Below are 27774 nucleotides of genomic sequence, written 5' to 3'. Positions count from 1 at the left end.
TCAGGGCGTGACAATTTCACATTCTTAAAATAAAGTGGTGATCCTAACTGACCTAAAACAGGGAATTTTTACTTGGATTAAATGTCAGGAATTGTGAAAAACTGAGTGTAGACTACAGTATGAATTTAGTGAAAGGAGCCTAAGTGTGAAAGCCAGGTGTTGACAGCTGTGTGATTACTCTACTAAAAGTGAAGCTGTTTTACAAACGCCACAGGGTTAGATTTGGTTTATTCTGGTAAAAGGTAGAAAAAACAGACAGATAAAAATGGACAAATACGTTGATCTTAACAAGCCATAAATAAACAACCACTATGAACTGACATGCATCGTACGTATCAAGAATCCTTCAAATAGCAAATCAAATTACAAGTACTCTCATGAAATTGACCAATGCCTTTCTTCCTCCTGTCGACTTTCACACCATGCAACTGAAAAGCAGCCCAAATATAATAAACATGTAAGATCCAATTGGGTAAGCGCAAAATCCAATTGCAGTGAATGGAGTATGTGGTTCATTGATCGTTTTTCTCAGTGAGTGATGAAATGTCTTTAATAAACATTTGCCATTCTCTTGACGTTTTACTCTTAAATGGGTTAACAACAGTATCTTATCATTCCACACTCAATACACTTACCAAAACATCAAATTTAAGAGGGCTAGGAAACCATGTCTTGACTAGCAGTATTTTTTCCAGTACACTATTAACAACTAACCTTGCTAGAACATAAGACCAAAACATAACGTGTTTACAGGATTTWAAAAAAAAWAAAAAAAAACATGCTAAACTAGAGAGAAATGTTCAAATGAACAGGAAAAACTAAAATACAGAAGCCAGAACCATAGGAGATCGAATAACCATAATTACACAGATCTACAGTATTCTGAAGCTGCCATCATAGCACATTTAATTGTACGGACTATTTACAAACAACAATGTCTTCAGGATTTATACAAACACAATCCTTCAAGGAACAGTTCACTAAAAATACATGATAAAAACATATTTTCCGAACTTACCTAGGCTTCCGTCTATCAACCCAGTTACTTCACAAAGCAACGGTAATGAAATCATCTTCTGGAGTGATGTGGTTGCTTTGGAATGTTTATCCTAGCATTGCCACAGATGATACTAATGGACATGCTAAGAATGCTAACCAGCATCTGGTGAAATTAACTAAATAACCCACATATGCACCTAAAACTGGGTCGACGGACAACAGCCTATGCAATTTGAAAATGATGTATGAATTATTCCTTTAATAGGCTGGGTCATATTTAACATATAAAACAGTTGGCAAAACATCACCATAGTTTAAAGGCCTAGGGTATCCTGATGGACACCAACAGTAGGCTAACAACCAGTTCTTTAGCAGGGGTGACATTGTTACACGTATTCACGTATTCACTGATGCTCTTAGTAATGGGTTTAAACATTGCACCTTCAACGTTCTTGGGGAAATAAAAGCATAGAGAAAGCAAAACGTATCTAATGTAACTGTAAGAAACACAATTACTTATTTCTTCTCTGTTTTCAATGTTTGTACAAAGTTCCAGAGGTCTCTAACCACCTGTATGACAGAGAGAGAGAGAGAGAGAGAGAGAGAGAGAGAGAGAGAGAGAGAGAGACTAATTATAATGCATCCAAATGACGTGCTGCATAGCAGAGAGTTATGAGTCTATGACTCACTTTTACTACAGAATGCCTTTAGTGGGCGCCTTGCCTTGCCTTGCCTGGGGAACAATGAACTGAGACGGCATTTAGGGGTACAAGGGGTTGGGTGGGGGCAATAGTACATACCAGAAAGAATGACTAGGAGTCTGACACATCTCAGAGTCTTTGGAACCAAATCGCTTCCACAGATGTGTTCTACACACTGGGATCAAGCCTCCCCCTGACCGCACCTTGCAGTCTATAGAGTTTTCACCTGCACAAACAACTGCTGCTGCTGCTGACAGCACAATCGTAATGGAGGCCTTAACATGTCAGGCTGTGGGATCTCAAAGGGTTCCTCATTAATAAAAAGAGAACCTGGTTTGTGACCCTTCCTAGCGCACACACACACACACACACACACACACACACACACACACACACACACACACACACACACACACACACACACACANACACACACACACACACACACACACACACACACACACACACACACACACACACACACAAGTGCTTTTTTTTGTTTGACACAAACATTCCAATTCCAATTGTTTCCCAGAAACTAAACTGGGATATAATGGTGATTAGTGAATACCATCTTGGCCCCATGTGGTGAAGATAAAAGGACTCTTTAACTTAAATACTCCAAGTAAACTACAACTAGGTGCTGCAATGACGTGAGTTAAAACAATCTTAAATGTACATAGAGTCCCTGCGTTACGTCAGCATTTCTAAGAACAGGTAGTACAAGAGTCCAGTAGCCCAAGAAATATTCCTTCACTTAGTCAAAGACCTTGAACATGTGAGAGACTGGTACCATTCGCATACCTCCGGTCCGTTCATTAGGGCTACAAAAGACACTTGGTAGAGAACTACGGCAGTAAATCAAATGGGGAAGACTTTGCCTCAGCAGGTCTACTCCCATTCTATCCCTTAAGAGACCGCAGACCCAACATGAACATATTTCACTGCAACAAAACTATCTGAAATAACTGGGACACGGTGGGCAAAACCTTTTGTTTTTAAGCTAGGTGTTATATATTWAAAAAATTATTCGGCAATTAATGGCAATCGTTATCTAAACTACTGCAATGCTGCTGCTACAAAAAACGCTTTCACTACCAAGACAAGAAAAATACTTACTTTTCTGTCTGACATCCTGAAAGCACTTTTCGCATAGTTTTCAAACTTCTGCTCGGTCTTTGGAAAAGGTTTTCCCTGATGGAAAAGAGCCAGTAAATATGTTTCATCTGGGTGAGACATTAAATCAAACTGGAGGGAAAAAAACATTATTACCAATATTACATAACATGTATAGCCTACAATTCTGTATCATTCACACGAGGCAAATATGAGGTGGCGGTGTAAAGTTGACGCAGCGCTACGGTATGTGGTCCACATGTGTGGTCCATCCAGTCTGAAGTGGCTGTAAGAGAAGAAGACAAGAAGCTAATCCCTCTGTATGACGTCATGGCTGTGTGAGCGCCAGTGGTCAGTACCCCACAACAGGCCTGGTGGCCATTGGCAAGGTCAGAGGTTATTCGCACACACTCTGGAGGAGGTGCATCATGTGTTCCACTAAGGCTTCGCTGTAGCCTCAGAGGGGAAAAACAGGATATCCGTTCTCCCTAAATATGTACTGCTGAATTGTCTTCAGAGAATACTTTTGTTGCCAAGACAACTACGGTGTTTATGGCATGTTATGTATGCAACCATGCAGAGGGAGGAATCACCACTATTAAAGATAACCCGTGGACTTTTGCTAATAGGCCCAGTGCAGTCAAAATTCTGTTTTTCCTGTGTTTTGTATAATATAGTACAACAGCTGATGAAATGAACACTGTAAAAGTATGAAAAAATGTGATCAGTGTTATTTCCTGATAGTTGCTGGTTGGAAATACAATTTACACAGGACTTTCTAATCGGCATCTTTTACATTGGTGGAGTTTTTGCTTGCCTGGTGACATTACTAAGCGGTATAAATTAATAGACCAATAACAAAGAGCGTTCTAAACATGTCTGCCAATAAGTTTTCAGGTTACATATCCCTCACATTAGGCCCCTCTTATAAGTGCTCACTCAGACCACTCCCAGACAGTCCTAGCAAAATGATTGCTCGAGAATAGTTTTTTGTTGTTTTTGTTGCATTTTAACTGAAAAACAATTACACTAAGGTACTTAATTGTTACCCATAAATTATTTGATATCGCGATAATCTGTTGCATTGGGCCTTTAAGATATGGAGCAGCATTTTCTCAAAGCTCTATGTTGGAAGCATGAAAACAACTGTGTTACCTCTTTGGCAGCCGACACTAGCTTGCTCTTGATTTCGGGCACGGTGAGAACATTGGATGGGCCAGCTCCAGACTTTTCCTTCTGTCTTTTTTCTTTTCCTCCCACTGGTGTCTGCAAGTCAAACAAGATCAACATCATTCACAGTATCATTCAGTGGTGTGCTTGTTCCAGTAACTAACCAGCCTAACTGAAAGGTTGACACTTAGGCTATGTCTAGATGGCTGTCAATAATCACTAGTCTCAATGTAGGCTACATAGGTTTTTAGTGTATTCCTTCACCCTATAAGAAAACCCCTGTCCATTGGCCAAAACCCTCCAAGTACATCCTGTCAATGTATCTATGAGTGACATCTAGGCCATTTGCACGATCCCAACTAGAGATGGGCATGGTTATTCGAATATTAAAGGGGCCGTTAGTATTCGATTACTTGGGAGAGTATTCATTTTTTAGCTGAAAAGAAACATATAGGCCTATTTAACAATGAAAAGGCTTTGTCAAAAATTGCTACATAGCCTACAAGGATAGACCATTACATTCACTTTTTTTTTTTTTTTTTTTTAAACAACAGTTTTATGACAGGTTGTATGAGTGCGCCCCATAACGAAGACCCATCGGTAGCCTACACACATTTCACACGTGTAGCTTCATACATTTCACATGTGTAGCTTGTTGTTACTCTCCAATCACAGCGGCACTACAGTCAGAGGCCATGTGTAGCAAGTGAAGTGGGAGATTTCTAATCAATGCAAAATGGAATTCAAATTACGGAATTAAGTTGGCTAAATGAGAAGGAGTAGGCAAAAATGATCAACCAACAGGTAGGCTGTTGTTTAATATGAATATGGAGTTGTAGTAGACAAGGACGGGGAGCGAAGCAAAATAGCCTCAATTAGCCTTGCTACTTTACCTAGCCTGTTAAACTCTGACTCCCACTGGTGGCATTTTATAGACCACGCATAATATTGTATATTATCCTCATAAAGTACACTTCGGTCTCAGAGAGGTACGGACTGTGGGATTCAGATAAATGTAACAGAAACAAATGTGACTCCTACAGAGCCCGAGATGGAGCAGACCAAAAAACCCTGAAATTTAGTTTAATTTAGAATTTGGGGGGGGGGGGTCCCCCAATTGTCCCCATGGAATAAGAAATTTGAAGGTCTAGGTTTGAGATAAAATATGTCAACAATGTCTGTTCCAAAAGGATTTAAAAAATTATAATTTTAAACTGTCTGACCTTTTACCTAATGGATGCGCAGGGCTTGTGCAATGTCGTACAGGAATGATTTACATATATGAGGAGGAAGCTGAAGTCTCTACCTATCCATTGATGTAAATATATCACCTGTCTGGCAGTAAGATTTSAGTTTGATTTCCAAAAAGACAAGACCTGTAACTTTCAAATGATATGTCACTTGCTATTTTCTGTTGAACATTTTCTCACAGGGCTCTGTACAGGGCCCAAAACATCCACTCAGAGTTTAACAGGCTAGCTAGCTGGCTAACTAACTGGCTACTGTAGCTAGCTAGTTTCTTTACAACGATTTGATGCAGTCAAGACAGGTACTAACAGATGGGATGATAGATAACCTATTGCAGCAACAAGTTTGTCTAACTACTAGCGCGAGTCAGTTTGGCTGCTTTCGCTATCTCTCTTCCTCCGTGCCACACAGACTGTCACACACCGGACACTGCTCCTCTCTCGCCCTTCCCCCAGCCTTCTGCTGAAACAAGCAGAGCGCAGTGCACTGGCTCTCTCTCGAGTCACGCAAGCAAGTCTCCAATGAAGTAAAAAAATAAATAAAAAATCCTTAAAACATGTATTTCGACAACACGGATATCAGAAAAAATAACATATTATTTGAATAGTGAAATAATTTCAAGTGCCCATCCCTATTCCCAACTGGCATCAAGTCACTGGTTGTAGCTCGTGAATTGGCCAGCCCAGGCTGTGCTCAGTGCGCTGGTTCCAGCTCCTATCCTGACCTATTTACTGTGAGTGAGAAAGGTTCCTCTATTGGGGTGAGAGCAACCAGCTGGAAGGGGATTAAAGCAAACACACACAACATTCTACCCTAATTACACCACCTTTTGACAAATATGGTGGGTACAAATTATCCTTTTATTGCTTCCAAGCAGCCGAGGGCAAGCCCAGACTTTAGCGTTGAGCAACAGAGCTCTGGGGAGGGTTGTTTGCCAAGAGGAGCAGAAAAAAGATTTGTTTTTCAGTGGCAGGTTAACTCCCCCAGACTGACACTGTGAAACGGGTCACTATCTCATGAGAAAAGCAGCGTCCGCTTGCTCGCGTTTCGCGAAATGTTTTTGCGCTATGGCTTAGCGTGAAAAGCAACCAACGAACACTTCTCATTAACTTTTTTGTACGGGAAGAGAAGTAATATTGAGTAATATTACGAACTCAGAGGCCCTATATAGTGGTGAGAGACTTTATCCCCTCATAGCAATTATGTAAGCTGACAACGTTTGATTGTCATAAATGTCATTAGTTTCCTTTTTTGCGTGTATGCGTGTGTGCATACAGYGTGTGTGAGCCTCACAGAGCTCTCCGCCAACATAGCATTAACAGGGCTACAGGTGTGTCCAGAGCCGTGCGGACTAGGCCCCAGAGGTCCTCAATTAGGAGTGTGTGAGTGTGACACACTTTGACACGCCATACGCCGCGGCTGCATGTTACACAAGCAGGGAGCCTGTTCCTACATGCCGGACCGGCTGGAATCCACTGTGATTGCAGGGTTTCATTGACGGCTGGAGCTGTGTTTGAAACTAGGGGAGAGGGACCTTCTTGGAGAGGCTTTCTGTCAGGCGACTGAAGAAATAACTAAAAGAAAGAGTGCTTTTTATTATGACCATGGAGTAACATTTTTGATCCTAGTGAACACTTGACAGTTGCCTTAAAAAAAAAATACCCGCACCAGCACCGTAGTACAGTGAAAATAATGACCGGCACCCGACCTAAACCCTCCTATCAGGGTTTTGTGAAGAGCATCATATTACCTCTCCAGTTGTGCGTATTAGCGTCTTGACGTTACAGTGGTTGCCCTTTACACTTGTACGGGTTGAAAATGGCAGATTTGGGCACTGATCAGAATCACCTTTAATTTACACATACGCCTAAATTGGAATGCAGTGGCTATACAGTAAAATGCTATACATTACATCACAGCTCTGGCTCTGCSCTTCACAGCGCTGTATGGGTTTTGACTGACAGCCGTTCTGAACTTCAGCACCGTGCGTGATAAAAAGTTGCCCCCATCCCTCCTCCTAATTGGGCAACTTTTGCAMATTTTTTATTGTCTGAGTGAGGGAAATGCTGTAAATTCAGAGGATTATAATAAATAACGTTTTGATGTCATACAAGCAAGCCAAACACTCGTTAGTCCAAATGTGCACTTACATTACCATATCATAAAACTCATGTCACATACAGTCAYTTCGGGAAGTATTCAGACCACTTGACTTTTGCCACATTTTGCCACATTTTGCTATGTTACAGCCTTATTCTAAAATGGTTTAAATTGTTTCCCAACTCACACAATACTACATAATGACAAAACAAAAACRGGTTTGTAATTTTTGGGGGTAAATTATAGAAAATAATAAACATTTACATAAGTATTCAGACACTTTACTCAGTACTTTCTTGAAGCACCTTTGGCAACGGTTACAGCATCGAGTCTTCTTGGGTATGACACTACAAGCTTGGCACACCTGTATTTGGGGAGTTTCTCACATTCTTCTATGCAGATCCTCTCAAGCTCTGTCAGGTTGGATGGGGAGCATCGCTGCACAGCTATTTTCAGGTCTCTCCAGAGATGTTCGATTGGGTTCAAGTCCAGGCTCTGGCTGGGCCACTCAAGGACATTCAGAGACTTGTCCTGAAGCCRCGTTGTCTTGGCTGTGTGCTTAGGGTCATTGTCCTGTTGGAAGGTGAATCTTCACCCCAGTCTGAGGACCTGAGTGCTCTGGAGCAGGTTATCATCAAGGATATCTCTGTACTTTGCTCCATTCATTTTTGCCTTGATCCTAACTAGYCTCCCAGTGCCTGCCACTGAAAAACATCCCCACAGCATGATGCTGACACCACCATGCTTCCAAGTAGGGATGCTGCCAAGTTTCCTCCAGACGTGACGCTTGGCATTCAGGCCAAAGAGTTCAATCTTGGTTTCATCAGACTAGAGAATCTTGTTTCTCATGGTCTGAGAGTATTTAGGTGCCTTTTGGCAAACTCCAAGCGGGCTGTCATGTGCCTTTTATTGAGGAGTGGCTTCCGCCGGGCCACTCTACCATAAAGACCTGATTGGTGGAGTGCTAGAGAGTGTTGTMCTTCTGGAAGGTTCTCTCCCATCTCCACAGAGGAACACTAGAGCTCTGTCAGAGTGACCATCAGGTTCTTGCTCACCTCCCAGTTTTTTTCTCTGACATGCACTTTCAACTGTGAGACCTTATATAGACAGGTGTGTACCTTTCGAAACCATGTTCAATCAATTGAATTTACCACAGGTGGACTACAATCAAGTTGTAGAAACATCTCAAGGATGATCAACGGAAACAGGATGTACCTGAGCTCAATTTCCAGTCTCATTGCAAAGGGGCTGAATACTTAGGTGAATAAGGTATTTCTGTTTTATAATTTAATAAATTAGCAAAAATGTCTAAAAACATGTTTCGCTTTGTCATTATGGGGTATTCTGTGTAGATTGCTGAGGATTTTTATTTATTTAATACATTTTGGAATAAGTCTGTAATGTAACAAAATGTGGAAAAAGTCAAGGGGTCTGAATACCTTCCGAAGGCACTGTACAGTGTCAACGTTCACGATCACTATGTTTGATGTACAGTTACAAGATGACATGGCATCATGCCCTGTGTTGTTCTGAACAGAATGAACCTGTGTTGGTCTATGTTGCATCTACTCCACATTTTCCAGGAATATTCTAATCATGTTACTGAATGTATCCAGAATACTTTCAGAATTTGTTAACAAATGAGGTGAAAATCAACAGTGTAACAGTGTGTTTGGATTCAGTCTTGTCAGGTGAACTGTTGTGTCCTCAACTTTGGTCTAATAATTTCCCCATGRTCTCCAAGCTGTTCTCTTTCAATTGCTACGATGGTCATGCATATGCTTTTCATATTTTCTCTGTTAGAAACATTTCAACTTAGCCCTATCCATATAGGCCAATTCAAACGAGTGTAAAGGGTTAATGAGTACGTTTACATGGAGACTAATAATTCGATATTAAATTGATTATGGCAGTAGGCCGAGTATGGCAATAGTCAAGTAAACACCTTACTCTGCTTATCTTTAATCGGTCATAATCAAAGTAAGCATACACCGATTAAAACACCTGGTTCTGAGCAATCCCTCTAATTATTAGGACATGTAAACAGCTTAAATCGATGTTCCAGCGGTGTATTTGATCTGTACATGTGCCAGCACCGGTAGCACAAACCTCCCCCTTTYATGCACGAGTGAAGTGAGTTCAGAAAAACTGAAAGCACACATCTTAGAAAGAGCTTTCACATACAAAGTCCATATGTCAGAACTGAGAATCAAAACGGGATTGCAAAAATAACATGGCCACTGCGGTAGAACGTCTTATTTTAATCGATTTTCTGCATTTATCAAAAGTCCCATCGGTAGCCTGATATCAGATTTGTCATGTGAAAAGGATTCTTATGGAAATCGTTCTTCTTGCAAAGCATGTAAAGGTTTTAAACAAACTATTAAATCAATCCGACTACGCACAATAATCATATTATTGTGTACATGTAACCGTGCTCAAGGCCGTCATTGTAAATAAGAATTTGTTCTTAACTGACTTGCCTAGTTAAATAAAGGTAAAATATATATATTTTTTTAAATCAATAAATGATGGTGCATGATGTCAAAAGGTTTTGAAAAGATCTTTGCTGTTTTGAATGTTAGATATAAACATACAGTTGAAGTCGGAAGTTTACATACACTTGGGTTGGAGTCATGGGTTGGAAAATCAAAAGAAATCAGCCAAGACCTCAGAAAACAATTGTAGACCTCCACAAGTCTGGTTCATCCTTGGGAGAAATTTCCAAACGCCTGAAGGTACCACGTTCATCTGTACAAACAATAGTACGCAAGTATAAACACCATGGGAACACGCAGCCGTCATACCGCTCAGGAACGAGACGCGTACAAAAGTATCTATATCCACAGTAAAACGACTCCTATATCGACTTAACCTGAAAGGCCGCTTAGCAAGGAAGAAGCCACTGCTCCAAAACCGCCATAAAAAGGCTTGCAAGCCGAAGGGGGGAGGCAGCATCATGTTGTGGGGGTGCTTTGCTGCAGGAGGGACTGGTGCACTTCACAAAATAGATGGCATCATGAGGTAGGAAAAGTATGTGGATATATTGAAGCAACATCTCAAGACATCAGTCAGGAAGTTAAAGCTTGGTCGCAAATGGATCTTCCAAATGGACAATGACCCGAAGCATACTTCCAAAGTTGTGGCAAAATGGCTTAAGGACAACTAAGTCAAGGTATTGGAGTGGCCATCACAAAGCCCTGACCTCAATCCTATATAAAATTTGTGGGCAGAACTGAAAAAGCGTGTGCGAGGAAGGAGGCCTACAAACCTGACTCAGTTACACCAGCTCTGTCAGGAGGAATGGGCCAAAATGCACCTAACTTATTGTGGGAAGCTTGTGGAAGGCTACCCGAAACATTTGACCCAAGTTAAACAATTTAAAGACAATGCTACCAAATACTAATTGAGTGTATTTAAMCTTCTGACCCACTGGGAATGTGATGAAAGAAAGAAWTAATTCTCTCTACTATTATTCTGACATTTCACATTCTTAAAATAAAGTGGTGATATTAACTGACCTAAGACAGGGAATTTTTACTTGGATTAAATGTCAGGAATTGTGAAGAACTGAGTTTAAATGTATTTGGCTAATCTGTATGTAAACTTCCGACTTCAACTGTACAATAACTGATGTGAAGATAGCAGCTAAAGAGGTGATGGGAGCCAATGACGATAGCATATTCAAAGTTAACACGTTCAAATTATATGTCACTCAGAATCACCACGGCAACATCAGTTTGTGTGCGTCCACAACAAGTGTGTGGATCCGGACAGTGACAAGAGGCTTGTTGCTAATTCAAACCATTGTATTTGAAGCAYATTGAAAGTAATGTGTAAACACTGATCATTACCTGAAATAATAACAGAGACTAGATACAGTATCTTAATTGTGGGATGAATAAAGGAACCTCTTTTTTGGAAACTACGCCTCTTTACAAAAGTAGACACGGGTTTAAGAAGTAGATTGAACCGAACGGTTAAAAAACAAGACCATGGTTCTTTTTTTCTTCCCTTTGGAGAATGCAATAATCTTCTCTTTCCTCAGCAGAAATCGACATTCATCGCACAGATCAAAGGTATAAAATTAGAGGACAAAAGAAACGCACAAATATACACACACACCCTCACACCTCCGACTCTAAAAAGCCCACATGCCACTGGCTCCCGGCCAAGAAAAGCCCGGCGTATTTATTATTTGGGGGCGGCTCTCCACTTCCAAAGGACAGCTGTGGACCTGAAACAGCTGATAGATAGACAGAGCATGCTGTTTAATCTGCGCCAGACACTGATTACAGATGGGACATGTGACTTAATCACTTGCACGCTAGCATTTCAGGTAATCGCTCGTCTCCGATTCAAACACATGGTCATGATGACACTTCTGCCGGCAAAGTCTGAGTGAGGTAGTAATTGTCCCTTTGGTGTCTTGTAGGGGGGCATTGGAGAGCGGGTAAGGAGACAAACGACGGTTCGCTGAGAAACTTCCGACTCCCAAGACTAAAAAAACTTTTTTCCCTCTCAACTTTATTCAAGCAGCACAATTGAAAAATCTGGAAAATTTGAGATGTGATTAAAATAATCGTTAACAGGTAGGYAAGACACAGATGTAAATTGAACTGGGTGTCCATCAGTTGCCAAAAGTGACGATGCAGGTCTTCTCAGAAGAATCCCAGGCAGAGCATCTTACAGTTTAATGACTGTGGCGTCTGCTCGGAGGCATCATCACAGAGCAGGCAGCCTGCTTCAACTTCCATCAATCAAAAGCACTAACACACCATAGATGACTCAACTTTAGACCAACAAACTCAAATGACAGTCATATCGACCCATTTTCCTGGAACCAAAAAGCGTAGACAACGGGACAAAGAGTTAAGAAATGTGGTGAGAAAGGTACTGGCAAAGGATCTGACGAGCCACCCTAATGACCAGTCACCTGCACTAAGAAAACGCCTGCTTCCTCTGGGAGAAACCTGCCTGCTGCCCCTGACATCAAACACTCATAATGAGAGCAATTGGGAGAAGGTGTGTACAGGAAGCGAGGGGTGTGAGGAGGCTGTGGAGAGGTGGCTGAGGGAAGGGGGTCGGGGTTAGGTAGGGTGGGACTGGGGGGTTAGGTAGGGTGGGACTGGGGGGTTAAACTGGCAGGAGGCCAGGGTTTTCCCTAAGCCTAGTTAGTTTCCATAAACTAACTAGGCTTCTTTTCATTTAAAATATTAAATTTGCTTGTCAGAAAAGTCTATATAGCCTTTTCCCGCTAGAATGAACGATATGCATGTTCTAGTGAGCTACTGATAGGACAGGCGCCTGTCAGTCACAAAGCGAGCGATGATAGGGGAACACTGCTGGTTTGTCAGTGTGCTGTCTGTCCTGCCTCTCGGTACTGGTTAATTTTGTGCACTGGGGTTTCAGTCAAATTTCTTTTTACAGACGAGGGAGAGCATGATGCTTCTTCATCGTCTACTGTGAGTGAATTTACACGTCCCATGTAATGTAAATGTGTACGATGAGTTGAAATCCACTTAGTTATTGTTTTTTGAAACAATATATTTTATTTTGCGTGTTTCATATAGCCAGCCATGGAGTCTGGGTGCATAGGCTATTTAGTGTGCTTTGATTGACGACCGAAGTGTTGGCTAGTTCATAAAAGGTGTCGATCTGACTGAATAAAGTAAATMTCCTATGTCTCTTTGATATTCATAAATCATACAACGTAGTTATATGTCCATAGCTTCTCATCTGGACAGTAAACMAAAGATCTTGTTTGTATTTTCCTAGGATTCGAAGCCCATGTCAAGACATGCCAGTGACTCGTCAGTGATCTCTAAAGTGACTCGTCAGTGATCTCTAAAGTGACTCGTCAGTGATCTCTAAAGTGACTTGTCAGTGTAGCCTAGTGATGGGTTGTTTGCAAACGAATGCCTCTTTTTGAACAGGTCTTCAAAGTGAACGCCGGGAACTGAATCGCTACCACAGCGTTTTGTTCTGCAGATAAATTGTGAAAAAATGTGATGAAGATGTTGAATCCTCACTGCGGGAACAATTGGTAGTGGAGAGAGCCTCAATATTCTCAAAAAAATGATAAAAGTAAAAAGACTGAAGGTTATAAAAGCTAATGATACTGACTCTCCAACCATACCCACTCAGCCCCTACATAGGAGGCCATGCGTCATCTTTGGCCATACTCTCCTCCCTTTCAGCCTCTAACTCCCACTGTCCCCTTTCCTCGACCCTCCCCTCCTGCTCTGTAGCAGAGTGACTCTGCGTGCTCACTGAACAGGGCTGCGGGCAGCTGAGCGGAAATGGAGGAAAACTAAACCCCCCCATCCCAGAACTCCCTGGCTGGCTATTTTTTTTATTTGTCTGGTTATTCCATGTACTTAGGGAAAACACTGAGGAGGTTTCGGAGGTTAGCCTGTTGGTTAATCCCCACTAGCATTTTAACAACGGCTGTTGTGACGTGGTGAACAGCGGCCATTACAGAATTAGCTAGATTAGCAAGCGTTCGCTCTACCACACCGCACGCTGCCCCGAGGGCTATGCACCACCCCGGGTGATTAGCATAGCAAGTCTCACCTCATTGTGCATTAGTGTCTGACATCACGTACAAAGGGTACAGTTTTCAGTCCGAAACAACRTGCTGTGAGGATTTTGATCATTTCTTGTCATGACAGGARGTGTTGAAGGCGTCTTTCCTGACATATTGTTARAGAGAAAATGAGATTGAATTTTTGAGACACTGCTATGAAGATTTTAAAATCTAAATGAGAGGTTCTCATACATTAATTTAAGTACATTTGTAATTTGATTAAGGCAAAAACAACCTGTTGCTGTTCGAGGCTAGTCTATTTKATGTCAACACAAGAGAGAAATGACTGCGACAAAAGGTCACTGCTACTGTTTCAAGTTAAGCTAGACTCCTTTGGGGGGCTACGTGGGTGGGTGGAGGGGCTGATTAGGGCATTCTTAAGGAGGGGTGGAAAATGAGAAGGTTGCAAAGGTGGGAGGGAGGGATGTTTTGGCTTCAAAGGTGGTCTGCAACTCAAAACGGTAGGTCAGGCCGAGAGGTCGTGGTCTTAAACCCCATCCTGGGAAACGTGTTCAGGGGTCAGATGTGTTTGTTTAACACAGAGAGAGTTCAATCCTCGGGTTTGTAAGGCCGCTGTCCAAGAAATTCCACCTGAGTAATTAAGCACCAGTCTTGAGCTAATTGCTACTTGGATTTATCACATTCTTTTGCAGTGCTTTAATTAAATGCAGCTTGCTGAAGGTTTGGCAAGTACTTCTGGAACAGTTGTCTTATGAGCAGACACCTCTTACATAATAAGCATGTGTCTTATTGTGAACATTCAAATGTGACTGTGTAACTACTACAGAAATACATAGGTATTAATAAGATTTATTTACAGTAAATGTAGTCTCTTGTGACAAACTTAACATAAATGTGGCTAGGGCAGGCAGGATTTTCTATACTGTCCCCCATGAACAGCAATTTCGTGGAACAAACAGCTGATGTGTATGCTCTATGCGCATCACAACTCCTATATGCTGAAAGATATCTTCCATTTTTCATGTTCAACAGCATAACACTGTTATTAAGATTCTTCTCTCTAAACTAGCTGGCAGAGAACATGTGTTTTCCATGAGTTTATTTTGAAGCCTAGACCACAAATGCACCTTTAAACTGTCTGCTTTTGGACTGCCCCTTTAAACTGTCTGCTTTGGAACTGCCTAACCACAAACAACTCTTTGGAATCTCTCCTTACCTCCTCAGCTCCAGACCTATTTTGGAATCACATGATCTTATCCCATAGTAGGCTGGACAATAGAACGAGTCAAAATTCACTCAAGACTGAAAAATGGCAAAAGAGCGTTGGCTAAGCTGGAACACGAGTGTGCGCCCATAGCAAATGAATGGAATCGAACGTTGGCAGAGCCTGTTTTGACTGGAGTGATTCTTAGAATTCTATTTAGCCTAAATGGCATCAAAMAATGTATCCCCTTTTATTTTACCACTACAATCTGTTCTTAGGACGAAACTGAAAAATAACAACCTGTGTAGAAAGTAAACATCCGTACCTCGAAGGTGCCAAGTGTGCTTATGTCTGCATAACGATGAAGTAGGAAAACATTTTTAACTTCTGACTATTTCTGGTGTAGCATTTGATGACAATGGAATACACTGCCCAACCTTACATAATTAAAGAGGAGATTCTCATGATTAAAATGGTGTCCGACTTGAAAAAATCTAAATATACACATTGCGAGATATTTGGCGAAATATACCAGCATGCCTCTCCATAGGAAAACAATGGGGGGAGCTCAGCGTTCCAAGGGCAAAAGGTATTTYGTGGCTAGCGTTTGATGACAACGGAATACACTGCCCAGCCTTATATAATTAGAAAGAGGAGATTCTCGTGATTAAAATGGTGTCCAATTTATTTTAAAAAAGGAAAATATACACATTGCGAGATATTTGGCGAAATAGGCAGACATACCTATATTTCCCCCATAGAAAACAATGGGACGACCTAATTTTTTGTTGTTGTTTACATTTTAACTACCAGCAACGTGGGCAGGTCTCATTGCCAACAATATCAAAGCAGACATTGTGACGTAGAACAATAAGCTGGAAATAGAACGTTCGGAAAGCGAGTTKGTGGTCAAGAGAACTAATAGGAGCTGGCAGGGTRAAAAATGTCCTAAAATAAGGCCTGTTATTCCGTGATTACTTCAAAACTACGGCAAGCAGCTGGGACATATGGTAATATTATGAAACTGGGCTCCACGGCGGATGCAATGAACTAGTTTTTATCAGAAAAAAAGCATTGTTAAAAATGTCAGGTGTCCAGCCTACCCATAGATTGAAAACTCAACGATTTACCTGCCAAATGAAAAGACCACTTTTGGGAGCAGACACCAGTGCTTCATTTGGATGTGAGTAATTACTCTGGTTTCATGTTGGTCTAAAGAGGTCTAAACAGGTGTAAGAGTTGACCTACCTTGGTTTGAGGTTTAGCTGATGGTCCCCCTTGTTTCCCTGGTGAGCCATTCTGCGCCCATGTCACACTTTTCGGCTTCTTCCCCAAAGGCTCCGGGCTCTGAGAGACAACGGAACTAGTTAGGAGACATGCAGGAAGCACCATACAAAATAGAAAATCCAATTTCCACTAATCTTTTAATTTGGGATGACGACATGTTGACAGCAAAAAAAGTGTTGCTGTTGTCAAAATAGACTGCCTGCCTGTCTATATAAACTACTTCAGTCAGATCTTCAAAAGGAGGGAAATGGGAAATTAGTAAAATAGTGTATTGGGGGAACAGTAATTAGTATGCTCGCCATCCTCTCAGTGTTTCAACCCAGGAAGCGTATTAATACCCATGCTGTCACTGCTCATCACTATAATACAGTATGAGCATGACAAAGAGTTAAGAGAGCAAAGAAAAGAAGAGGAAGTAGAATAAAGATGTGTGTCTGTAGAGGGGGATAGCAGAATAAATCAACAGGTGACAGAAAGGCTCAGCTGTCATCTGGCCCTGGGGCTACAATCAGTGCTYACATCAGGTATGTGCATCTGCCTCGCTTTCATCTCTCTCGGCCTGGCACAGTTCAAATCACAAACACACACAACGATACACAGCCACACAAACACACACACACACACTGTTCTAAGACAAAGGCCAGGTGCAATGAGAAACTGTTGGACAAGAGAAGGGGGGCGGTGTGTGAGAATAAAGTGAGGAATGAAAGCGAAAKATAGACAGCAGGAGGACAGAGGGACAGGACATGTAGGCCTAGGTAAGTTATCGAGGAGAGGGGGCAGGGGCGGGAGGTTAAGGAAATGGGAATTCCCAAGCCTAGACGTGTGGGCTGTGTTTCTCAAGTTGTCTTTACTGCGTCTCGCTCTGCACGGTGCTGGTGAAACAGTGAGTGTTCAGGTAGATTACAGAGGAGAAATCCGATCATTATACCCGCAGACCCTGTGTTTTAGTCTCGAAAAACCAGATGGGTACTAGAGGGAACAAGATGAAAAAGTTTCCCCCGCTTCGTCTCCAGCAAAATGGCCGCCGGTCAGCGAGTGCAAATCAGAGCACTAAAAACATGTCTAGTTTACCAGACTTGCAATAATAACAAGAATTTGACAAAATGGTCTTTGACACTGATATGCAATACCACAAATGAGACTTGATGTAAGACAATAAAATATGCCTACAACATTTTACATTATGTTGTGAAACATCTTATCCTGTGGCTATTCCAAGGTCTGGTGAAATGTGTCACAATCCTAGCTATCCAAGATGACATAATACTACTTGTTGGATCTCCTATTGGCGCTAGTCTACATGGACAAGTCTTTGTCTAACATGACACCTAGTGGACATATAAGGTACATCATCTATACCCAGTGTCATTAGTCAAGGTCTTGTGGTCGCTACGTTTGAGAACAGAGAATAACAGGGCTTACTTTCTTTATGGTTGGTTTGGCTGGAACTTTCTGTACCTTCACCTCACTCTCATCTTCATCACTATCGTCGTCATCATCACTACAATGAATAGAACAAGAAAATCTATTTGTCAGGCTATCTAATGGGGGCCCATCAAAGGCACATGATGCAAGACACACCAAACAACCGGAAATACAAACGAGAACATTCATACTCGTCGTCATCTTCATCGCTGTCATCATCATCATCATCTGACTCCATTTTCAGTTTCTTCTGCAAAGGGAAATAAACACAATGTATGTAAAACTGTTGTTAACAAGGCCTGATGAGGAATATGGTATGTATGCAGTTGAATACAATACAATATATTTCTCCCATTATGTGCCTGTTGCATGAGTTAACACAGCAGGAGGAACATACCGGAGCAGGACRCTTCCCTGAGGTCAAGCTTGACAGCCTCTTCACAGGTGATGTGTTGTTTTCCTCCTCTTCCTCATCAGAGTCCTTCACACCTACAAGTTGAGATTAGGTTACGCATTCAGCGCTGATGTCTTGTACTGTCAAAATGTCACCTTATATCAAGCCCGAAGAGAGTATACGAACAACTAAACCAGCAGACTGCAAATAAAGAGTCACTCACTGACAAAATGCTGTCCACTGATGTACACTGGTCCACAGCCAGACTGGAGACGGAAGGTTACTGGAGGGGTGATCTCAAACCCTCCTAAACTCACCTGCAAAACAGGGGAGAGCATTAAAATTAGGAATAAAAGTATCAATATTTTTAATTGTTTCACATTTATGAGCAGTTGAAACTATCAAACGTAGAAGTACAACGTCACAAATGACATTAGAGAATGTAAATTCAACTAGCTTTTTCCCCATGGGGAAGGAATCCCATGGATCTGCTAGAAAAAGGGTCTTATCAAATGATCTATTAATGTATTACCATATTAAAATCAAAACATCTATTCACTTGTATCTGCTTGTTAAATATAAAAGTTGTGGGTGCAGCCAGTTGTGAATGTGAATTCCTAAGTGCCAGGCCATTGTTCTGGTGGTGATGGTAACCAAACAAAACACAGGTGTAGGTATTAGAGTAACTACTGTTGAAGTGTTCAGGTAGTGATAACGTCCATAAAGTAACACAATTATCCACTCACAGCTAGTGTTTTCAAGCCTGAACCAGAACCAAAACACACACAAGCCAAGCAGCAGCCAACAAGCCAAGCATGTTACAACAATAGAAGTCAGAAACGGCGACAGTGTTCTCTGGACCTCTGGATCAGGGCGGCAGTCAGATTTTTTCCATTTAATATGCAGAAACTGGATTACTTTAGGACAGGGATGGGCGACTAGCGGCCTTTTTTTAGGATCGTGGATCAATCCCCCCCAAAAAAACAAAATGTTTAGGGGGAATTCAGTCAGGGTCTCAACTTACTGCTGAGTTAGAATATTAGAATACACAAGCTGCAATTTTGAAATGTGGTTGTGCATCACTTTTTAACTTGTGTCAGTCACATAGCACGTTTTATTTATTGGTAAGTTAGTCTAGCTGGGGGCCCCCCATTGATTTTGTTAGTCACTCTCACTCAGATATCATTTTAAAAACTGCAAAGATTTCTCTCCACCCTATGGCAAAATGTGTAGAATTGCAGGAAATTAGCTGTAAAACTGCACATTTTTCTCTTGTATTAAGTTAGTTATAAAATATCTATATCTTCTCTCCGCCCTATGTTAAAATGTGTAGAATTACAGAAAACTTGCTTTAAAACGGCAATATTTTATTATTATAAATTGTTTTGGTAGGCTCCCCCCAAAAAATGCACTTAGGTCCCCAAAAGGCTAAGGCTGGCTCTGACTGCATGTCTGGGTATAGATGTGGGTACATAGACCCCCAAGCCACTGCGGCCCCACATGAGTTCAGATTTTTTTTGTGGCCCCTACCCCCATCAAAGTTGCCCATCTTTGCTTAAGGAGAAACCAGGCTAACATCATGGAGAATTAGCCCATCACTGGCATGGCCTTGTCATGCCAGCGTAGCCTAGTGGTTAGAGCGTTGGACTAGTAACCGAAAGGTTGCGAGATCGAATCCCCGAGCTGACAAGGTACAAATCTGTCGTTCTGCCCCTGAACAGGCAGTTAACCCACTGTTCCTAGGCCGTCATTGAAAATAAGAATTTGTTCTTAACTGACTTGCCTAGTAAAATAAAGGTAAAAAAAATAAATAAAAAATAAATAAAAAATTATCAAATCAAATTTTATTTGTCACATGCGCCGAAGACCTTACCGTGAAATGCTTAAGCCCTTAACCAACAATCCAGTTCAAGAAATAGAGTTAAGAAAGTATTTACTAAATAACAAGCGTAGGTCGCTGTCTCTATAGCCACAAATGTAGCGTGAGGAAAGATAGTAATAGGTTGTGTGGTTCATTGAATCCAGCCCAGTGTTGTGACTTGGGTCATGGCCAAAAATACCTGTAGCATCTGTGTAGACCTGTGTAGTAACACTGTAATTACTACAGTAACAACACGTTATTTGAGTAATTGCATGGTAATGGAGTGGAGTTTTTCCGCTATTACAAAAGTGGAATAAGGGACAGGGTTAAAAGAGCATTCCTAAAGCTTAAGGTGAGTAAGAGCACGAACTAGGGCGATTCATCATTCTAAAACACTTACAGAGGGCAGCACGGACGGCTTCAGCACAGCCAGTGGAATTTTGGTGGTCTTTCCGTCGTATGTGACGCCCTCGATCTCCACCGTGTGAAACTTATCCTCGGCCTCCGCACCCAGGCACACCTGCAACACCAACAGCTGTTTCACAGATATGATATTGTATTGTTTTTCCATGTTGGAACACGCCAACACCCTCCAGTCTCCCTCATTTGTCTGTCAATCATCATCTTTGCTTGATGGCAAATAGGGAGAGTGACTGAAAGAATGTTACAATGAGGATATCTATTTAGAGGAGAGGAACGGGCTCATTTGCAAAGGTAGGGAAACGAGCAGAAAACAAAGAAAATAAAGAAAAACATTGTCTGTTGATGAATATGTTATTCCTTTAAATACACATCAAAGAACTGTGACTAGTAGAAATCTCTACTCATTATGTTGACAAAGGTGAACTTGGTATTGTGGTGTACTGGTACAAAGGGATTTCTGTTATTTTCCAAAAGTGATGAAACAAAAGGGAAACAGGTGAAATAGAGACTAGATATTCCATTAAATAAACTAAAAGTGTTCATTGTATTTGTCAAAAGAAATTCTGCACAGTCTGCACAGGTGCAAAGATAAATATACTGCAGAAAGTGTAAAAATAAATGGACTTGATTTAGAATATTTAAGAACATACAGCTAGCTGAATTATTAAAATTAAATTACCTCACGGTAGTTGTAGCATAGTGAAATGCATCAGTTGTCACGACCTAATACATTTTTATTGTTTTAAAACGCCATGATGAAATGTTGGCCAAGTAGCTAGCTAGCTACAATATTATGATATTCTGTAATGGAAACTCGATCTCAGAACTGGCATCATAATCTTACTGCTTTGAGTGACAGCTGATGATCCGCGTCATCGTCCTCCACCTCGACTTTGAACTCCTTTTTGTCCGATTTGAGTGCACAACCTGATGTTCACAACACACAGGTTAGCAAACTCTAAGCAAATAGCTGTTGACATTCTACATTGAAAACAGAAATGTAACAGTATCATTGATAACAAATTAAGCTAGCTAGCTAGCCTGCTAGCTTGCTAGCTAGCTAACTTGCAAACAAAAGAGGGTATTGCTGAATTGGCGCGAGAAGCTCATATGCATTGCCAGCTTAATATAGACATTTGGTGTGTTTGGGAGAGTTATAGCTATGTAACAAAGTACAAATGTCTGCTATTACTAACTGTGCACTAAAATGTATCTTGGCAGTACAGACGTGCTCACCAAATAAATACATTTGAGGTCTGGTTAAATCTGGGACGCTATCCTCCGCCATTTTCCCCCTGAATGTTATTGTTCTGTTCCGTAAAGGCAAGTGACAGCTCAGGTAGCCAATGGGATAGCTAAAAGGAAGTTATGGAAATCATATTCGTCCAATCGAATCAAAGCCTGGGTGGGACAAAAAGGGGGGAACCCCACTGTGGTTTACGTCCACCAGATGGAGACATTGCAAAGGAACTATAAACAATCCTGTGATACTTGAGATTTGAAAATCTGCTGTAGTATGATATTGCTGTTTTGTAATGGTGTGTAACACTTGCCATTAATATTGCTTTTATACCTGTGTAGTAACACTGTACATCTGTAGCCCTGAAGTGTTTTGAAAGGCTGGTCATGGCTCACACCAACACCATCATCCCAGAAACCCTAGACACACTCCAATTCGCATACCGCCCCACAGATGACGCAATCTCTATTGCACTCCACACTGCCCTTTCCTACCTGGACAAAAGGAACACCTACGTGAGAATGCTGGTGATTGACTACAGCTCAGCGTTCAACACCATAGTGCCCTCAAAGCTCATAACTAAGCTAAGGACCCTGGGACTAAACACCTACCTCTGCAACTGGATCTTGGACTTCCTGACGGGCCGCCCCCAGGTGGTAAGGGTAAGAAAAAACACATCTGCCACACTGATCGTCAACATGGGGGTCCCTCGGGGGTCTTATTCCCATCTTGCACTCCCTATTCACCCACGACTGTGTGGCTGAGCACGACTCCAACACCATCATTAAGTTTGCAGACAACACAACAGTGGTAGGCCTGATCACCGACAATGATGAGACAGCCTATAGAGAGGAGCTGTCCCTCAACTTGATCAAGACAAATGAGCTGATCGTAGATTACAGGAAAAGGAGGGCTGAGCACGCCCCAAATCATATCGACGGGGCTGTAGTGGAGCAGGTCGAGAGCTTCAAGTTCCTTGGTGTCCCCATCAAAAACAAACTATCATAGTCCAAACACACCAAGACAGTCGTGAAGAGGGCACGACAATGCCTATTCTTCCTCAGGAGACTGAAAAGATTTGGCATGGGTCCCCAGATCCTCCAAAGGTTTTACAGCTGCACCATCGAGAGGATCCTGACTGGTTGCATCACCGCCTGGTATGGCAGCAGCTCGGTATCCAACCACAAGGTGCTACAGGGGGTAGTGCGTACGGCCCAGTACATCACTGGGGCCAAGCTTCCTGCCATCCAGGACCTCTAAACCAGGTGGTGTCAGAGGAAAGCCCTAAAAATTATCAAAAACTCCAGCCACCCAAGTCGTAGACTGTTCTCTCTGCTACCACACGGCAAGCGGCACCGGAGCGCCAAATCTAGGTCCAAAAGGCTTCTTAACAGCTTCAACCTCCAAGCCATAAGACTGCTAAACAGTTTACGCTGCTGCTACTCGCTGTTTATTATCTATGCATAGTCACTTTACTCCTACCTACATGTACATATGACCTCAATTACCTCGACTAACCCGTACCCCTGCACATTGACTCGGTACCGGTAGCCCCCGTATATAGCCTGGGTCTCGACCCCGCCCGGTCAACTGGGTCCTGGACGTTCCTGACGGGCCGCCCCCAGGTGGTGAGGGTAGGTAACAACATCTCCACCCCGCTGATCCTCAACACTGGGGCCCCACAAGGGGGCGTCTGAGCCCTCTCCTGTACTCCCTGTTCACCCACGACTGCGTGGCCATGCACGCCTCCAACTCAATCATCAAGTTTGCGGATGACACTACAGTGGTAGGCTGTTACCAACAACGACGAGACGGCCTACAGGAGGAGGTGAGGGCCCTCGGAGTGTGGTGTCAGGAAAATAACCTCACACTCAACGTCAACAAAACAAAGGAGATGATTGTGGACTTCAGAAACAGCAGAGGGAGCACCCCCCTATCCACATCGACGGGTCAGTAGTGGAGAAGGTGGAAAGTTTTAAGTTCCTCGGTGTACACATCACGGACAAACTGAATTGGTCCACCCACACAGACAGCGTTGTGAAGAAGGCGCAGCAGCGCCTCTTCAACCTCAGGAGGCTGAAGAAATTCGGCTTGTCACCAAAAGCACTCACAAACTTCTACAGATGCACAATCGAGAGCATCCTGTCGGGCTGTATCACCGCCTGGTACGGCAACTGCCCGCCCACAACCGTAAGGCTCTCCAGAGGGTAGTGAGGTCTGCAGAACGCATCACCAGGGGCAAACTACCTGCCCTCCAGGACACCTACACCACCCGATGTCACAGGAAGGCCATAAAGATCACAAGGACAACAACCACCCAAGCCACTGCCTGTTCACCCCGCTATCATCCAGAAGGCGAGGTCAGTACAGGTGCATCAAAGCAGGGACCGAGAGACTGAAAAACAGCTTCTATTTCAAGGCCATCAGACTGTTAAACAGCCACCACTAACATTTAGCGGCGCTGCCAACATACTGACTCAACCCAGCCACTTTAAAAATGGAATTGATGGAAATTATGTAAAAATGTACCACTAGCCACTTTAAACAATGCCACTTAATATAATGTTTACATACCCTACATACCCATCTCATATGTATATACTGTACTCTATATCATCTACTGCATCTTGCCATCTTTATGTAATACATGTACCACTAGCCACTTTAAACTATGCCACTTATGTTTACATACCCTACAGTACTCATCTCATATGTATATACCGTACTCTATACCATCTACTGCATCTGCCATGCCGTCTGTACCACCACTCATTCATATATCTTTATGTACATATTCTTTATCCCTTTACACTTGTGTGTGTGTGTTAAGGTAGTGTTGTGGAATTGTTAGGTTAGATTACTTGTTGGTTATTACTGCATTGTCGGAACTAGAAGCCACAAGCATTTCGCTACACTCGCATTAACATCTGCTAACCATGTGTATGTGACTAATAAAATTTGATTTGATTTGATTTGATTTGATTATTGTTATCTTATTGTGTAAGTTTTTTTTGCTTAGTTTATTTAGCAATATTTTCTTACCCTGCATTGTTGGTTAAGGGCTTGTAAGTAAGCATTTCACGGTAAGGTCTACTACGCCTGTTGTGTTCGGCGCATGTGACAAATACAATTTCATTTGATGTACTACAATAACATTGCTACTTTTGTCAGTGCACAGTATTGGAGTAGTGTTTGACATAAGGAACTGTCCCTATTTCTCCAATTACATAAACCACTTGCTGTGCAAAAACAAAAATACTACAACATGTTAATTCAGTGTTGTGTAAAAAAACTGTCTCTACTAGGTACAAGACCAACCTAACTTAAAGTGTTGCAGTGGGTCAAAAGAACAGGAGCAATTTTGGGGCGTCACATTATTTAATGTATCTGCATTCCTATTAAGGATGTGAAATGCTTGTGTCTTCTACATCAATTAAGTGTTTATTGTTGGTTTGTCAGCTGTCCTCTTTTAAAAGAGATTTAGTGTCGCAACCTTACGCAGGTTCAAGGTGAAAAGCATTTATGCTACGACTCAATAGAAACAGAGCACACATTAAAGGTGGCTGACCCATATCAAACATATAGCTTAACTCAAAGAGATGCCCGTATTATCATACATCCAGAAGGAATGGCGGTGTTTCATGCATGTGTGAAAGAGCCTACGGTTTGAAGTCTTGTTTGTGTAGCAAAGTCTGCTCTGGCTTGTCTCAAGAGCCCTTTGTGCAGGTGATACATGGCCCATGCACTCAATCAACACTTCTCTTCCAGGCGCCCTGTGAATCATAAGAGGGAGCACTCTCATGTCACCACGATCAGGTAGCTCTGGACTGATGCCACAAAGACTACCGTCATTACGACAAGGCGACTCCGCCATTCCACAGGTCAGATTCCACTTGATGTGAAATATCATACAATAGTAGCTTGTCTTTGTGTGTTAAAACACTGAAAGTTAATGCTATTTATTTCTCCAAGCAGAATGTCTCTGGTTTGGTGACAACAACACGCTTATTGTACACATGCCCTTAGTAGCTACATATACCTTTAGGACGACCCCAACTTGTAATATTAAATCAATTTTGTTTAATAAAAATACATTTTTAATTCAGTGAGTGAGAACTAAAATGCGTGGCTATTCTTAATAATTTAGTTAAGGACAAGATAAAACATTTTTTGCCGATTATATCTATTTAACAGGAAAACAACAAAGATCCCAATCTCCTGTGAGACCTATGGACTGGGTTTATTTAATCAGCAGCAGCGTTTTGGCTTATCTTTGACGTGTGTTGACTTCTTCCCACCAAAGCGAATCTTCAGTACAAAACATCCGTGCTTCATTCAGAAGTATTCATTCAGGAGTATTTTGAAGTCATACACATGCTACTAAAGATACCAGATCCTGCTGACGGTTGAGGAAGAGGGCAAAAAAACGAAACCTTTTCTTTTTCTCACACTCTCAACAGATTGAGTGTTGGAACCAATTGGAAAATGTAGAGGTCTTCGATACTTCTCTTTGAGTGTGAACTACTTTTTTATGTATTTATCTAGTCACAGGTTTCATTCACACAAAGGCAGCTGAAGAGGTTGGGTGCTGGTATGGTATCCAAAGGAAATATTTTTTATAGGCTTTTGGTAAATGGATCCAAAATCACAACTGACCATATAGTTGTTTTGCTTTCAATACACTTTAAGAAACTGGAAAAGGAGAATCTTTATTAATAGAAAAGGGTAGTCGCAGTTCTAACATATGATGTATAGTAGTGTTTTGGTGTCCTGATTGAAAACAGAGTACCTGATAGGAATTCTGATGTACTTTGAACCTCTTGCTCTTGTTCTTGTGTGGTGACATTTTATTGGATACGGGTAAGGCTCTTTGGTGGAAAGGGTAAAAAAACATACTCAGCTTTGGAAAAAAAAGTTTTTAAGCACCTGTAGCAAAACACAATGCACGATTTTGAAAACAGTAAGGATGAGGTATTTTTGTAAAATGGGCCAAGTCACGTCTTTATGGCATCTGAGACAGCAGGATGAAAGAGGCCCATGGTCTGGGCAGAGGAAATGGGGGTTGAGTAGGCGTCACCTGGACAACTGCCTGCAATTGACAGGATCTCAACCAGGCGAGACACCCTCTAAACCGACAAAACACGYAGTCTCCGTGCAGAAAGGGTGGCAGACTGTTGTTTTGAACAATGGAGATCCTCCAACTTGGGTAGACTGATGCTGTTGATATCACCAGAAAAAGGAGGTGGTTGAACGTGAGATTTTGCCAGGATTCTAACGTTGAGTTCCAGAGGGTGTTTTCTGGGCTTTTTGTGAACAGTACAACAAGGGAACACTACACAATGGAATAGTACTACTTCCTGGTGTAGGCAACCATCTGTGATCTACGTGAAGTAGAGAGAGTGAAGCCTCATTTACAAACAAGAAAACTGCAGTTATAAAATGCCCCACCCTAGAGATCTATCTAGATTAGCAGTGTGTTGTACTTCCAGATAGGACATTTTTGTTTTGACTTGACATGGATGATAATGGAAGTTGTCAACTGTCCAATGTCTCTAGGTAGACATGGATATTTGTGGATCCCAGACCCCCAAGGTCTAGGGTTTTAGAACAAACTGTTCAGAAGACATCCCACCTGGGCCTCGTTTCCCAGAGAATTYGCTGCGTTAGGTTAATTGTTGGATTCGGACTTTATGTGCATCATTAGCATCCAAGCAGTCTCACAAAAAAACATTGTTGTAATAAAACGTATATATTGTAACTCTCACTTTACTGATAACAGCACTCTATGCAAAACGTTGAACCTTTTCTGGTGTTATGTGAAACAAGGCCTGCTGGTTTGGCTGTGGAGAGGAAGTTGTCATAAGGGTTGAATATTGGAATRAATGAGAAACACTGAAAGATTCCAATAAGTGTGGCATAGTCAACAACATCATGTTGATAGATTAGAGGACACTTACTTTAGGAGGTATGAAAACATGTGAAACTGTGTGATTGCGTGAAATGATGCAGTTATCCTTTCTGGTGAAAGAACAACAACAAAAGAGAGGCTTCCA

General features: G+C 41.9%; 1 protein-coding gene across 2 annotated transcripts; it reads right to left on the bottom strand.

Moving 5' to 3' along the window:
• Window positions 1-879: 879 nt before the first annotated feature.
• On the bottom strand, window positions 880-21809 carry npm1b (nucleophosmin 1b). Of its 2 annotated transcripts, XM_023990111.2 has the most exons (11): window positions 21718-21809; window positions 21326-21408; window positions 20459-20578; window positions 18421-18514; window positions 18201-18292; window positions 17995-18053; window positions 17801-17879; window positions 16337-16435; window positions 3972-4082; window positions 2820-2894; window positions 880-1569 (listed from the first exon to the last, which is right to left on the bottom strand). In XM_023990111.2, the coding sequence occupies exons 1-11, from the start codon at window positions 21767-21769 to the stop codon at window positions 1516-1518; spliced, it is 918 nt and encodes a 305-aa protein (XP_023845879.1). In that variant the 5' UTR covers window positions 21770-21809; the 3' UTR covers window positions 880-1515. The 2 variants fall into 2 exon arrangements, with proteins under 2 accessions (XP_023845879.1, XP_023845880.1); XM_023990112.2 differs by lacking the exons at window positions 880-1569; window positions 2820-2894 and adding an exon at window positions 2991-3102.
• Between the last annotated feature and the right edge of the window lie 5965 nt (window positions 21810-27774).

Source organism: Salvelinus sp. IW2-2015, linkage group LG6.2, assembly GCF_002910315.2.
Source record: "Salvelinus sp. IW2-2015 linkage group LG6.2, ASM291031v2, whole genome shotgun sequence".
Classification (NCBI taxonomy): Eukaryota; Metazoa; Chordata; class Actinopteri; order Salmoniformes; family Salmonidae; genus Salvelinus; species Salvelinus sp. IW2-2015.
The sequence above is the reverse complement of the archived record's forward strand: the minus strand, read 5'-3'. Positions and strand labels throughout refer to the sequence as shown.